At 41.2% G+C, this 14,541-nt stretch overlaps 1 protein-coding gene across 1 annotated transcript; it reads right to left on the minus strand.

Annotated features, from left to right (window-relative positions):
* Positions 1 to 177: 177 nt before the first annotated feature.
* LOC139448587 (stimulator of interferon genes protein-like) lies at positions 178 to 8,014 on the minus strand. Its single transcript, XM_071230155.1, has 6 exons — positions 7,977 to 8,014; positions 5,662 to 6,098; positions 3,032 to 3,130; positions 1,914 to 2,149; positions 1,046 to 1,238; positions 178 to 375 (listed from the first exon to the last, which is right to left on the minus strand). The coding sequence occupies exons 2-6, from the start codon at positions 6,083 to 6,085 to the stop codon at positions 248 to 250; spliced, it is 1,080 nt and encodes a 359-aa protein (XP_071086256.1). The 5' UTR covers positions 6,086 to 6,098; positions 7,977 to 8,014; the 3' UTR covers positions 178 to 247.
* Between the last annotated feature and the right edge of the window lie 6,527 nt (positions 8,015 to 14,541).

Here is a 14,541-nt window from a genome sequence, read left to right on the forward strand (position 1 = left end):
TGTTGTTTCGTTGACCAACTAAACCAATTACGTATGACTTGTGTAAAGGTCAAGGTCACTATACAGGTGGACTAGTAATTGTAAGACTTCAGGTAAATCATCATGTCTGAAGGAAGCATAACAGATCCTATGATTCGAAGCAGACACATCTGGTAACCAGTGACGTTAGTCCTAGGCGACACGAAGAGGAAACTGACTGATATGATGAATATTGCACAATAGTTGTATATTTCGCTAGCGTCTTGTTCTAGCTTGTGCGGATAGATGCCATGCCAAACGTAACATTGCTGGTAGCATCATAGTCTTCTTCTAGCTGAACATCCTCGAGAATCCTTTTTGTCAAGATTGATGATAATGACATGTCTTCATTACGATCTGGAACAAAAAGAGTTGTTGGACATCTTTTAGTCCTAGTGTGTTTACTGCATATTTGGTTACAGAGACGTTTCTACATGTACTCAAAGAAGTTGGGGGCGGGATTATTAATAAAAGATAACACATGGAATTGGAACAGACGAAAGTAAAAGTTGTTCATAATGTCCCTTGTGTCCATATTTTAGCTGATCTAGACCAGGACAAAGTGCCAGCAAATTTGATTCAAATCGCTCAAGCACCACTGTGACTGCTAACACAAATTGTAGGATGAACATACATCTAACAGTGATTACATGGTGAAAATTGTCTCATCTCATCTCATCTCTACATCTAGATTACAAATTGGCACAAGAATGTGGAATAAAGTCTCCATTTAATGTCCACGCATCAGTTTGCATACAACGTGCACTGGGGATTGACGTAATTCTTTATAGACGCATCTCTTGTGTGACACAACAATATACAAACTGTAGGTTCAATTAATTGTATGATTTGAGGGGTGAGGACAGGGGCTCATCACTGTATACCTTTCCAAATACACCTTCATACACTTTCACTCATAGCTTTGAAGATAGAGATCAATATTTTAGACCATTATTAGATTCGAACACTGTATATGGAGACAGTCACTGTGGAGACAAGGCGAAAGAGCAGAACTGTTCAAACTTACCATCATACATAACTAGAGAGAACCTCCTTTGACACCTGTTAGCCTGCGGATGCTCAAGAATTCCCACGAGAGTCTTGCAGAATCTCTGCACCTGGTACTTCCTGTTCTCAGAGGACATCCCCGCCGCCTGCCCCACCTCCATCAGGTGCATGGTGTCCAGAACCGTTGCGAACTCTCCCGCAAAAAACAGGTCCTATGGAGAGGAGAAAACTGAAGTCCTGTAGGTTTTGGTCAAGTAATGCTTGATTTTAATTTTCAGATTCAGCACTGAACTACTGTAATCTAGAAACGTCCAATGATGTCCCCGCGTCCTGCACTCAAATTGCTTTATCAAATATCTGATCGTTTTCTTTTTAGCTGTATGTAACCTGCAGTAATCTTCTTATATATTGTCTCATATATAAATGACAAATTTCAGTACCACCATATTTTTCTTATATCCGCAATAGATAGACGTATTGATGGAAGAGTAGTACCAAAAAACAGTTAATGTCTAATCTTTTAAAGCGGTGGAAACATGATTCATTTTAAAATTTGCTTTTATTACGATTCGTAACCTGTGTAAAGTGTTTTTAAAAATCAATATGTTTGTCAGTCCTATCAACAGTGGTGTGTTAAATACAAGACATGTCTCTCCTCTTATAACTTGCTAATTGCTGTGTCAAAGCAAAGGCCAACTTTTTAAATGCTTTCCTTTCTTGATAATATTTTTCAAAAACTCCAAACCAATATGACCCCTGCCTAACTATACCCTCTTGTTTGGGGTCAACAACATTGTAATATATCCTTTTTCTAAGCCATATGTTCAGTCAAGCGGGCTTTTATTGCAATATGTGTTCAAATGCACATTCCAAATGAAGACGTGTACCTGTTCGTTGCGTCTCTCTATTCTCCAGACAGACTGGCGGTACACCCTGTTCATGTTGCCAGCTCGGCTCTTCCGGTCACCCTCCAAACTGCCATCAAATGTGATCAAAGGGTCCACGTCGGTTAATGAGTCCTTGCAGGCACAACTCAGAGGTATAAGTATGTATAGCCTCCTCGCTATAACGCGGTCCCTGTCTGTTGTCCACCATTTTGAATTTTGGATTTTATTTCCCAAATCTGGAAACAATATAGTTCACAACCTAAAGCATTAATATACAAAAGGGGTTTATTTGTAATATGTGCAGGTGAAGAAAGGCTTTGATGTTTCTAAAGAGATTGCAAGAATATAAACAATGGTTAGGTTATTTGTTGTTTAACGCCGCACTCAGCAATATTCCAGCTTTGTGATAATCGAGTCTGGAACAGACGAACCAGTGATTGATATTGTGAGCGACGATCCACGACGAGGGTTTGTTTGTTTGTTTGTTTATTTATTTGTTGTTTAACGCCACACTCAGCAATATTCCAGCTAAATGACGGCGGTGTGTAAATAATTTATCTTCACGGGTCTCGGCGAGGGTACTTAACAAGCTCTCAAACTAGTCACTTGGCCTGACCTCTCGATATATGACACGGTTGATGCATGTCATCGCAATCCCAATTGCGTAGATCGATGCTCATGACATCAATCAATGGATTGTCTGGTCCAAACTCGACCACGTACAGATCGCCGTCATATAGCTTGAACATTGCTGAGTGCGGCGTTAACAAACAAACAAACAAACAAACAAACAAACAAACAAAAACCATACTGTGAATTGTTTCATAAGAAGTGTCCTTATGTGACTCCTTGAAACATCAATGTCTTTAGCGATAAAGCAAACTACCGTTGAGGACAAATATTGTACCTTAACCATCGAGTGCATTGCAATAAAATGTAATCCCTCCCTACAGACAACTGTATAAAAGTAATTAAAAACTATTCGTACTTTCGTATTCCTGTACCTGAGAATATCTTCCACTGACAAAGAAATTTGTTAAATCTGTAAAACCTTAAACAGTACAGTGTTTATTTCATGGATATTCAAACCAAGATGATGAGAATATCTTATTACTTACCTGGCAAAACAAAGGACAGGTAACCACAATAGTAGTTCCATGCTAACCCGTGTGCAACATTGCCGGCGGGGAGGAGATCGCTTACTTTCACATCGCACCCTGCAACAATGAACCATGCCTTTTGTCAAAGTGATACTACTGGAGAACCACGTGGTTTGATGATGAAATACACTTTTATGTGGGTGATTTGAGTGAGTGAGTGAGTGAGTTTGGTTTTAACGCTGCTTTTGAACAGTATTTTAGTTATATCGCGGCGTGTCAGCTTAATGTGGGAGGAAAGCCCGAATTGATGCAGGTCTCAGAAGTTTACCACTTCGGTGATACCCACGAGCACGGGTATGGTGCTGACAAACCTAGAAACATAATCGGGGCGAACCGGGATTCGAACCCACAATCATAGGTTTCTGGCGAATCGCGGTGCCTTAGACGTCTGGGCCACCCGTGCCCCCGTGGATGGGGTGAGGTGAAATGGGGATGAAAATGTGAATTTGTGTTTATGTGTGTGTTTGTGCGTTTGTATTCTACCCCGAATCTTCACAGGCGTCTGATATATCCATATCACATTCCTAGTCAAGGAGGGGCGTTCGCTCGTCGCGACGAAGACCCGGGTTCGATTCCCAACATAGGTACAATGTGTGAAGCTCATTTCTGGTGTCCCCCGCCGTGATATTGCTGGAATATTGTTAAAAGCGACCTAAAACCATACTCACTCACTCACTCACTCCTAGTCAAGGACAACCTCGATTGTGTAAAGTAGGCATAACACTGTGTGATTACATGGCATAAACCCATCAATGTATGCATCAGTTGCATCGACGGATTGACCCCCTGGCCGTTGAACTGTGTTATCTGGCCTTTCAAGGTCAACCGTACCTGAGGCTTTGATTAACCATCTTACTCTAGATACAGATACATCACAGCAAACTCCGTCATTGACTATGTGCTGCAATACCGGGTCTTTCACGATGAGTGGTGGAGGGGCAGTGGTAAAAGCGTTCGCTCGTCCCACTGTTCGCCCGGGTTTGATTCCCAACATGGGAACAATGAGTGAAGCCCAATTCTGGTGTCCCGCAGAAATATAGCTAAAAGCGGCGTAAAACCGTACTCACTCACTCACTTCCTCGATCATGTTCGTCTTTAATACCTATCAAAAGTTTCTACCGCACGCAGTAACGTGACGTAATGATATACAGTAAACTACGGTTATAACGAACACGCTTATAACGAACTGACGGATATAACGAACTTACTTTTTTGGTCACGACTATTTGCAGTAGTTATGCTGTATATATGCTTATAACGAACTTCGGTTATAACAAACTAAAATTAGTAGTCCCTTTGAGTTCGTTATAACCGTACTTTACTGTATTGATATTGAAATAAATATATACGAACAATGAGAGATGTGTCGACATTTAGGAGGTCTCACGCATGCATGAAATGGAGCGACTGAAAATTCCCGTTAACAAACAAGATGAACATGGAAGCATTCTAATCATTACGTATTTTTTCATATGCCTTTTTTCTTTTGTTATTTAATATTTAAATGATATTTACATGTTACATAACCCGTTTATATTTGACAATGAATGCTTGACAATGTTTTTACAAGCTGACAACATTCAGAATAGAGCTGACGTCACAGACGTGCGTGCATGCGGTGAGGACCGACGTGAGGGTCTTTGCTCAAAATGTGTTTATAACGCTTACTAATGAGTGAGTTAGTGAGTATGGTTTTACAATATTCCAGCAATATCACGGCGGGGGACACCAGAAACGGGCTCCACACATTGTACCCATGTCGGGAATCGAACCCGGGTCTTCGGCGTGACGAGCGAACGCTTTAACCACTGGGCTACCCGACCGCCCATAACGCTTACTAGATATTCATATAAGGGTCGAGTAAATCAGGGTCACTAAATGACTAAAATTCAAACTGAGGTGGTTCTCGGGTCCGTTTTCAGGAAAATGTAAATGAAGCGTTAATACCGTTTGGTGTTGAATTATCTATTTTACTGAAGACGCCTATAGCTTGCTGTTCCTTGTTTAACGTCACATTAAGCACTAATCTAACTATGTGACGGCGGCTTGTAAATAATTGAGTCTGGGCCAGACAATCCAGTGAACGATATTATCAGTCACGATCCATGACGTCGGTGTATGATGCAACGCCAGCAACCAAGTCACAGAGTCTGACCACCCGATCCGTTAAGTTGCCATTTCGAAAAGCAACGGTTGTATGGGGCCTATTCTGTCTCGGAATTCCCCGTGTGGGTAAAGCTAGTGGTTAATGATAAAGTCAAGAACACATCACATTTTAGCAGCACGGAGATTCATTCTAATCTGAATACCCTAGGTATGAGTGAGTGAGTATGGTTTTACGCCGCTTTTAGCAATATTCCAGCAATATCACGACGGGGGTCACCAGAAATGGGCTTCACACATTGTACCCATGTCGGGAATCGAACCCGGGTCTTCGGTGTGACGAGTGAACGCTTTAACCACTAGGCTACCCGACCGCCCCCCTTGGTATGAAGTTAATACCAAAAGGAAGCGAAATCATTGTTGGTATGATTATGTAATTTGAAGACAGATTTCTTAAAAAAATTTAATACCCAACTGACACGTACCTGTCAAAGCTCTGGCTAACAATTCCCTGTAGCCAGGTGTGCTGGTGCTAACGTAGGTCATGTGCCGCAACATCTGAGGGACGTTGTCGTCGACCACGTCCACCAACAGAGGAACGATGATGACGTTGTTGTCATTGTTCATTTTCTCCATGGCGACGATCACTTCAAACGTACACCAACCACTTTCAAGAAAGGCACGGGACAATACCAGCAGTACGCGACGTGAAGTATTTATTGCATTGATGATGTTATCACAGACAAGATTCCCTGGTACGAAGTCACGTTCTGCTAACATGCATTTAAGTCCATAATTCTCCAGATACTGCATTAATTCAATACTGAGGTCACTGTCATTTTGTGCATGCGCAATGAACACATGCTGTTTGTGTGGATCCTCCAGCTTTGGTACAACCCTGCCAGTCATGATTCAGCAACACCTGCAATAGAGAACAATAGGTATTATACCAATGCCTGACCAATGACGGCGGTCTGTAAATAATCGAGTCTGGACCAGACAATCCAGTGATTAATATCATGAGCATCGATCCACGAAATTGGGATCGATGACATGCTTCAACCAAGTCAGCGAGCCTGACCACCCGATCCCGGTAGTCGCCTTTTACGACAAGCATAGTCGCCTTTTACGGCAAGCATGGGTTGCTGGAGATCTATTCTACCCCGGATCTTCACGGGTCGAACATGAATATGTGATATGGTTTACATCAATATGACTTTGAAATACAGCCGGGGCAGATTCGGGTAAGAAGACATGGTCTTCAGCAACCCATGCTTGTCGTTAGAGGCGAATATGCTTGTCGTAAAAGGCGACAAACAGGGTAGGTATCCCAAATGCGTAGAAATGGGTAGATTGATGTTCATGATGATGTCAATCACTGGATTGTCTGGTTCAGAACTGATTATGTACAAACCGCCGTCATACGGCTGGAATATTGGGGGAGGGGGATTCCATTTCGGCCATTTGTAACTCCACTAGGGGGAACGGGATTGGGAGTTCCTACCAATAACCCTTCTCCAAAAATCACAAACGCTATGTGTAAACCTAATTAATAAGTTTACTTTAACAGACTAATCAACATGTTATCGTGGTAGAAAGTGAGCACACAAAAGGTGGGGCACTAGTGACAAACCCATGCACACACACCCCACCCCCCACCCCCCATAAACCCCCATCCTACAACCACACCCCACGGCCCCACACCCAACCACCCACCCGCCGCACAGAGTGGTCGATCGTTAGAAAAGAATAAGGGTTATTCCATATACAATTCACCGCGAAAGTCCCCGCGAATGGCATGACTAGTACACGAAGTCAAGGCCAGACGAGTCATATTCCGTTGGGGGTAAAAGGCAATATAGTTGTGAAACCTTGGGTCGGTCGGAATCTTCTAACTACGCGTTACGTATTTTACCATGCATAGGTTACACCATTACCGTCACGGCCTACAGAAATAGAGATATTGATCTGTGTGGGTCGGTATCGTGGATACCACATCAGGCGTCAATAAAACATAAACACAGTCTGCGGCCACTTCACATCCGTGACAATGAACACAGGCGTGATTATTGCGTGAGGGGAACGTTGTTTCCACAAAGCCCCTTTAATCACACAGATACAATCAAGCCCTATTTATAGGATTACTCTACAGAGCCTACACGATCTATCTCGCCTCCACCTTACGCCGTAGCTGGTTGTCAATATAAGATGGCATTGACCATGAATGTGTCTCGCCTTCATCCCAAGACATGTGCTTGTTTGTTTCGTAAAAGACTATTCTACTGGCATATATTAATCTCTCTCTGACTGAAACAGGTTATGAATACATGACACTTTTTATGGATAACAACTTCTTTTATTCTTTGTCACGACGTTTCAGGGGCGGTTGGGTACCCTAGTGGTTAAAGCGTTTGCTCGTCACGCCGAAGACCCGGGTTCGATTCCCAACATTGGTACAATGTGTGAAGCCCATTTCTGGTGTCCCCCGCCGTGATATTGCTGGAATATTGCTAAAAGCGGCGTAAAATCATACTCACTCACTCACTCACTCACGACGTTTCAGAACTACTTCTTGCTCCTTCGTGTATGTGTGTGTGTGTGTGTGTGTGTGTGTGTGTGTGTGTGTGTGTGTGTGTGTGTGTGTGTGTGTGTGTGTGTGTGTGTGTGTGTGTGTGTGTGTGTGTGTGTGGATTAATGTACACAAAGATGACAATATAATGGCGAAGCCGATGAGATGGGATAAATGTACAAAGATAACAATATAATGACGAACAGGTTAATTAATCTAGAACCGTCCTACCTGACAAGCCGTCACTGCGACAAAACTGAAGTCGCATGCCATCGATGGTTATATATAGCGAACCTTCACAGTTAAATCGAAAGTAGGATAACCTTCACATTTGTTCATTTGAGTTGTCGTAGCATTAACAACAATAGCTGAAAGGTGATCTCAGGATTTGAGACATGGAGGAAATGCCCACCTGCCCACTGTCACTATGGCCTTTTCCAGCACTTCCATGTGTGTGTGTGTGTGTGTGTGTGTGTGTGTGTGTGTGTGTGTGTGTGTGTGTGTGTGTTTGTGTGCGTGTGTGTGTGTTTTGTGTGCGTGCGTGTGTGTGTTTTATGTGCATGTGTGTGTGTTTGTGTGTGTGTGTGTGTGTGTGTGTGTCTGATAAGTGTGTGTGTGTATTTGGTTTGTGATTTCTCTGTGTTTGTGTGCGTGTTTGTGTGTGTGTGTTTGTGTGCGTGTGCGTGTGTGTTTTATGTGCGTGTGTGTGTGTGTGTTTTATGTGTGTGTGTGTGTGTGTGTCTGATAAGTGTGTGTGTATTTGTTTGTGATTTCTCTGTGTTTGTGTGCGTGTTTGTGTGTGTGTTTGTGTGTCTGATATGTGTTTGTATGTGTATTTTGTTTGTGTGTGATTTCTGTATGTTTGTGTTTGTGTGTGTGTGTGTGTGTTTGTGTGTGTGTTTGTGTGTCTGATGTGTGTTTGTATGTGTATTTTGTTTGTGTGTGATTACTGTGTGTGTGTTTGGTTTGCATGTGATTTCTGTGTGTGTGTGTGTGTGTGTGTGTGTGTGTGTGTGTGTGTGTGTGTGTGTGTGTGTGTGTGTGTGTGTGTGTGTGTGTGTGTGTGTGTGTGTGTGTGTGTGTTGCATCTGCCTGACACTCTCCCCAACACAGCATGGCCATTTTTAACAATGAAACTATATCAGAAGCATAAATTACACAAGACTTTATACCTAGCTTACACTGACCGAGGGCAAAAACATGACCCGATTCAATACGACAATGCGATGTCTAATCTTATCAGCTGATCAGGATCATTCAGTGAACATGTAGACAGATGAAGTTATATGTGTGTTCTAACGGATCACAATCCATGTAACTATATATCCATGGCCAGTGTTAGGTCCTATTTTGCTACTTACATAACTTGTTATTAAGTATACCCTCACATACATGCTTCATCAGCATGGCTAAATTAATTATTGGATCAAAGACCTTGGTTGGTTGGTTGGTTTGTTGTTTAACGCCGCACTCAGCAATATTCCAGCTATATGACAGCGGTCTGTAAATAATAGAGTCTGGACCAGACAATCTAGTGATTAATATCATGAGCATCGATCCACGCAATTGGGATTGATGACATGCATCAACCAAGTCAGCGAGCCTGACCACCTGATCCCGTTAGTCGCCTTTTACGACAAACATAGTCGCCTTTTACGGCAAGGATGGGTTGCTGAACACCTATTCTAAGCCGGAATCTTCACGGGTCTGGTATAAGTGACATATGAAATAATGCACCAAGGCCAGTGTTTTAACTGAGGAAGAAACTGCCCAAAATATGCAGCAGTACATGACTTGACTCGAAGACCTGAAGACATGTCTGTTCCTCTATTGTGCTGGGTTTCAAAGCCCCATAATATATATAGATCCGTAAAGGTAGAGATATAATGCTGGGACCTACGGTGGCCCATAAGGGACATGGAGTCTGTTTTTCAATATTTTGATGTTTAACTTACTTTTATCTTAACCTTTTGCAAATTAACACAATCTGCCATACAAATATGTGATAAATCATGTATAAAAACATCCGAAAACATAGAAATGTACTTTTAAGTAGCTTTTGAGTCGCTGAAATGTGAAGTGAAATTGTCAAAAACTAAAATGGAAATGTCAAAAACCAAAACGAAAAGGTCAAAAACTAAAATGAAAATGTCAAAAACACAACACGAAAAGGTCAAAAACTAAAATGAATACACAGAAAAATATTTCCACCGCTGTGATAATATTTACACCGAGGTGAAAACTATTTCCACCGCGGTGATAATATTTACACAGCGGTGGAAATAGTTTTCTGTACAGTATTTTCATTTTAGTTTTTGACATTTTCGTTTTGTGTTTTTGACATTTTCATTTTAGTTTTTGACATTTTCGTTTCGTTTTTCAGCGATTCAATATCTTCTTTACACATGATTTATCACATATTTATCACCAAATTCCCGTCTCAAAGATTACCCATAATAATTAATACAGCCAAGGAATGTCCTTGTTTATATCCTCAGAAAGTATTTGAGTCAAGTGGAATTAATACCATGTGGATTCTCAAAAACTCAAAGAATTTGCTTGAACTCTCCATAAAACATGGATGTGTACTTTCTTTTGCCCGCAAGTTTGCATTGGACCCTAAGACGAATATCTAAAAAATCAAAAGGTGATAGTATTTTGTATATTGTTCACCCAATCCAATAAGCACGAATACTGTAGAATTGATAAACATGAATTCCCACCAGTTTCACACTTAACGCGTTTTGTATAAATGTTTAAAAAACGAAATACCTAGCAACTGACGGCGTTCTTATTGTGTGTCTGAATAAGGTATAAATAGACACCCTGCATAGCAGAGACTACGGGTATTGAGCGTAAGCACATTATGAACGGGAATAACGAAAGCTAATTTTAGCTTGGGAGTGTGCATTGTTGCGGCAATATATTGCGTAAGCGACATTCCAAGTTTTTTTTCTAGTTGTTAGAGCAGATTTACAGGGATATCCTTGTGTGAAACATCCAATCTGGAAAACACAGATTAACAGAGGCTTCCCACACTTCAGAAAATATAAGTCCATTAAATGAACGACCTCACCACTGACACCGATACAGTCGATGGCGACTACCGGGCCCACTTGCACCAAGCGATCTTAGCGCAAAGGTGATTGTAACTCCCATACTTTAACATAGGCTTACGATAGTCCTAGCGCTAAGATCGCTTTGTGCAAGTGGGCCCTCGACCCAGAGCCTACTCGTTGGAGGCCTCGTCCCACGCAATGTGTACCGTAGTGATTTTAGTTTAAGCCCAGTGTTGCTGTACAACTAACATAACGTATTGGGTAACGTTTCTTGGATATTAAACCTTAAGTTTGAAATTGAAGGGTTATCGGTAAAATGAATACTAAATGATCCTTTTGAAATATTTGAAATTTCGAAATGAAAGTTTGTCGCCCTATCTTTAGACGTAAGCGTCTCCAGGAATAATACACTCGCTGTATCTCGTACACGTGTTTCCGAGAAGCAAATTCACAGCAGTTATCCTATGTGATAAAAACATGCCTTCAACACCTGCTCCCGAAAGTGCAACAGGTATTTAAACAAAAGTCAAATCGTTCAAAAATGAATGATCGAAATACGGTTAGGACTAACTTGTTTTAACGTTAAAACGAACTAGAACAGTCTAGATGTCAACCATCATCTATGTATCTATACTGTTAGACCTTGACTTAACGTACGTTCGCGAAATGTATATGTGTGTTGTGTTTGCCGAGTTCGAGTTTTACACGTCCTCAAATCATTAGAGAAGAATCGAGTTCAGTAACGTAACGAGAGTGGACTGTAGTAACATGACGAGAGACTGTAGTACCATGACGAGAGACTGTAGTAACATGACGAGAGAATGTAGTACCATGACGAGAGACTGTAGTACCATGACGAGAGACTGTAGTAACATGACCAGAGACTGTAGTAACATGACGAGAGAATGTAGTACCATGACGAGAGAATGTAGTACCATGACGAGAGAATGTAGTAACATGACGAGAGAATGTAGTAACATGACGAGAGAATGTAGTAACACGCCTAGAGAATGTAGTAACACGCCTAGAGAATTTAGTAACACGCCTAGAGAATTTAGTAACATGACCAGTGAATGTAGTAACATGACGAGAGAATGTAGTAACATGACCAGTGAATGTAGTACCATGACGAGAGAATGTAGTAACATGACCAGTGAATGTAGTACCATGACGAGAGAATGTAGTAACATGACCAGTGAATGTAGTAACATGACGAGAGAATGTAGTAACATGACCAGTGAATGTAGTAACATGACCAGTGAATGTAGTAACATGACGAGAGAATGTAGTAACATGACCAGTGAATGTAGTAACATGACGAGAGAATGTAGTAACATGACCAGTGAATGTAGTAACATGACGAGAGAATGTAGTAACATGACCAGTGAATGTAGTAACATGACCAGTGAATGTAGTAACATGACGAGAGAATGTAGTAACATGACCAGTGAATGTAGTAACATGACCAGTGAATGTAGTAACATGACTAGAGAATGTAGTAACATGACCAGTGAATGTAGTACCATGACCAGTGAATGTAGTAACATGACCAGTGAATGTAGTAACATGACGAGAGAATGTAGTAACATGACCAGTGAATGTAGTAACATGACGAGAGAATGTAGTAACATGACCAGTGAATGTAGTAACATGACGAGAGAATGTAGTAACATGACGAGAGAATGTAGTAACATGACCAGTGAATGTAGTAACATGACGAGAGAATGTAGTAACATGACGAGAGAATGTAGTAACATGACGAGAGAATGTAGTAACATGACGAGAGAATGTAGTAACATGACCAGTGAATGTAGTAACATGACCAGTGAATGTAGTAACATGACGAGAGAATGTAGTAACATGACCAGTGAATGTAGTAACATGACGAGAGAATGTAGTAACATGACCAGTGAATGTAGTAACATGACGAGAGAATGTAGTAACATGACCAGTGAATGTAGTAACATGACGAGAGAATGTAGTAACATGACGAGAGAATGTAGTAACATGACCAGTGAATGTAGTAACATGACCAGTGAATGTAGTAACATGACCAGTGAATGTAGTAACATGACCAGTGAATGTAGTAACATGACCAGTGAATGTAGTAACATGACCAGTGAATGTAGTAACATGACCAGTGAATGTAGTAACATGACCAGTGAATGTAGTAACATGACGAGAGAATGTAGTAACATGACCAGTGAATGTAGTACCATGACGAGAGAATGTAGTAACATGACCAGTGAATGTAGTAACATGACTAGAGAATGTAGTAACATGACCAGTGAATGTAGTAACATGACCAGTGAATGTAGTAACATGACCAGTGAATGTAGTAACATGACGAGAGAATGTAGTAACATGACGAGAGAATGTAGTAACATGACCAGTGAATGTAGTAACATGACGAGAGAATGTAGTAACATGACCAGTGAATGTAGTAACATGACCAGTGAATGTAGTAACATGACGAGAGAATGTAGTAACATGACCAGTGAATGTAGTAACATGACGAGAGAATGTAGTAACATGACGAGAGAATGTAGTAACATGACCAGTGAATGTAGTAACATGACGAGAGAATGTAGTAACATGACCAGTGAATGTAGTAACATGACCAGTGAATGTAGTAACATGACCAGAGAATGTAGTAACATGACGAGAGAATGTAGTAACATGACCAGTGAATGTAGTAACATGACCAGTGAATGTAGTAACATGACGAGAGAATGTAGTAACATGACCAGTGAATGTAGTAACATGACGAGAGAATGTAGTAACATGACCAGTGAATGTAGTAACATGACCAGTGAATGTAGTAACATGACCAGTGAATGTAGTAACATGACCAGTGAATGTAGTAACATGACGAGAGAATGTAGTAACATGACCAGTGAATGTAGTAACATGACGAGAGAATGTAGTAACATGACCAGTGAATGTAGTAACATGACCAGTGAATGTAGTAACATGACCAGAGAATGTAGTAACATGACCAGTGAATGTAGTAACATGACGAGAGAATGTAGTAACATGACCAGTGAATGTAGTAACATGACGAGAGAATGTAGTAACATGACGAGAGAATGTAGTAACATGACCAGTGAATGTAGTAACATGACGAGAGAATGTAGTAACATGACCAGTGAATGTAGTAACATGACCAGTGAATGTAGTAACATGACTAGAGAATGTAGTAACGCGACGAGAGATTGTAGTAACATGACGACAGTCCATCTAAAATAATTAATGTCGTAATAGAGTTTTCACTTTCACTTTCCGGGATTCGAACGCCTATATTAGGATGAGAATCCGTCAAGCGGACTGATTTACCTGTCGGGGATTACCGTCTCGGCTGTAGACAGCCCTTTCCGCTTTGTTGAACAAATCTTTACAAACACAACATGATCTCATTTCCGACACCTCCATTGACCTCACACTCATCAGCAACAGTTGGGACAGGTCGGCAGCTTCAATGTGTCATTCATTCCGGAAAGTACCCAGGTTTCACGTCCAGTCTATCCCATTCACGTCAACAATGTGTGTAAGGTGAGGATGTTTTTTGCTGGCTGTGTAACCACTCGTGTGAAATAGTATCTGGAGTCGGTGCGTGGTTGTCCTATGTTAAATGTATAAAGAGTGAGTGAGTGAGTGAGTGAGAGAGTTGGGTTTAACGCCGCTTTTAACAGTATTCCAGTTATATCGCGGCGTGTCAGCTTAATGTGGAAGGAAAG

The sequence above is a fragment of the Haliotis cracherodii genome, unplaced genomic scaffold (genome assembly GCF_022045235.1).
Source record: "Haliotis cracherodii isolate W230 unplaced genomic scaffold, xgHalCrac1.p SCAF_7, whole genome shotgun sequence".
Taxonomy (NCBI): domain Eukaryota; kingdom Metazoa; phylum Mollusca; class Gastropoda; order Lepetellida; family Haliotidae; genus Haliotis; species Haliotis cracherodii.

What these genes read in the sequence shown, in the direction of transcription:
- LOC139448587 (XM_071230155.1), bottom strand. Translation starts at nt 6,085, where the DNA reads ATGACTGGCAGGGTTGTACCAAAGCTGGAGGATCCACACAAACAGCAT. An exon ending in CCTGTCCTTTGTTTTGCCAG is followed by an intron (nt 2,150 to 3,031) that starts GTAAGTAATAAG and finishes TATTGTTTCCAG; the next exon opens with ATTTGGGAAATAAAATCCAA. An exon ending in CTCTCTAGTTATGTATGATG is followed by an intron (nt 376 to 1,045) that starts GTAAGTTTGAAC and finishes TTTTTGTTCCAG; the next exon opens with ATCGTAATGAAGACATGTCA.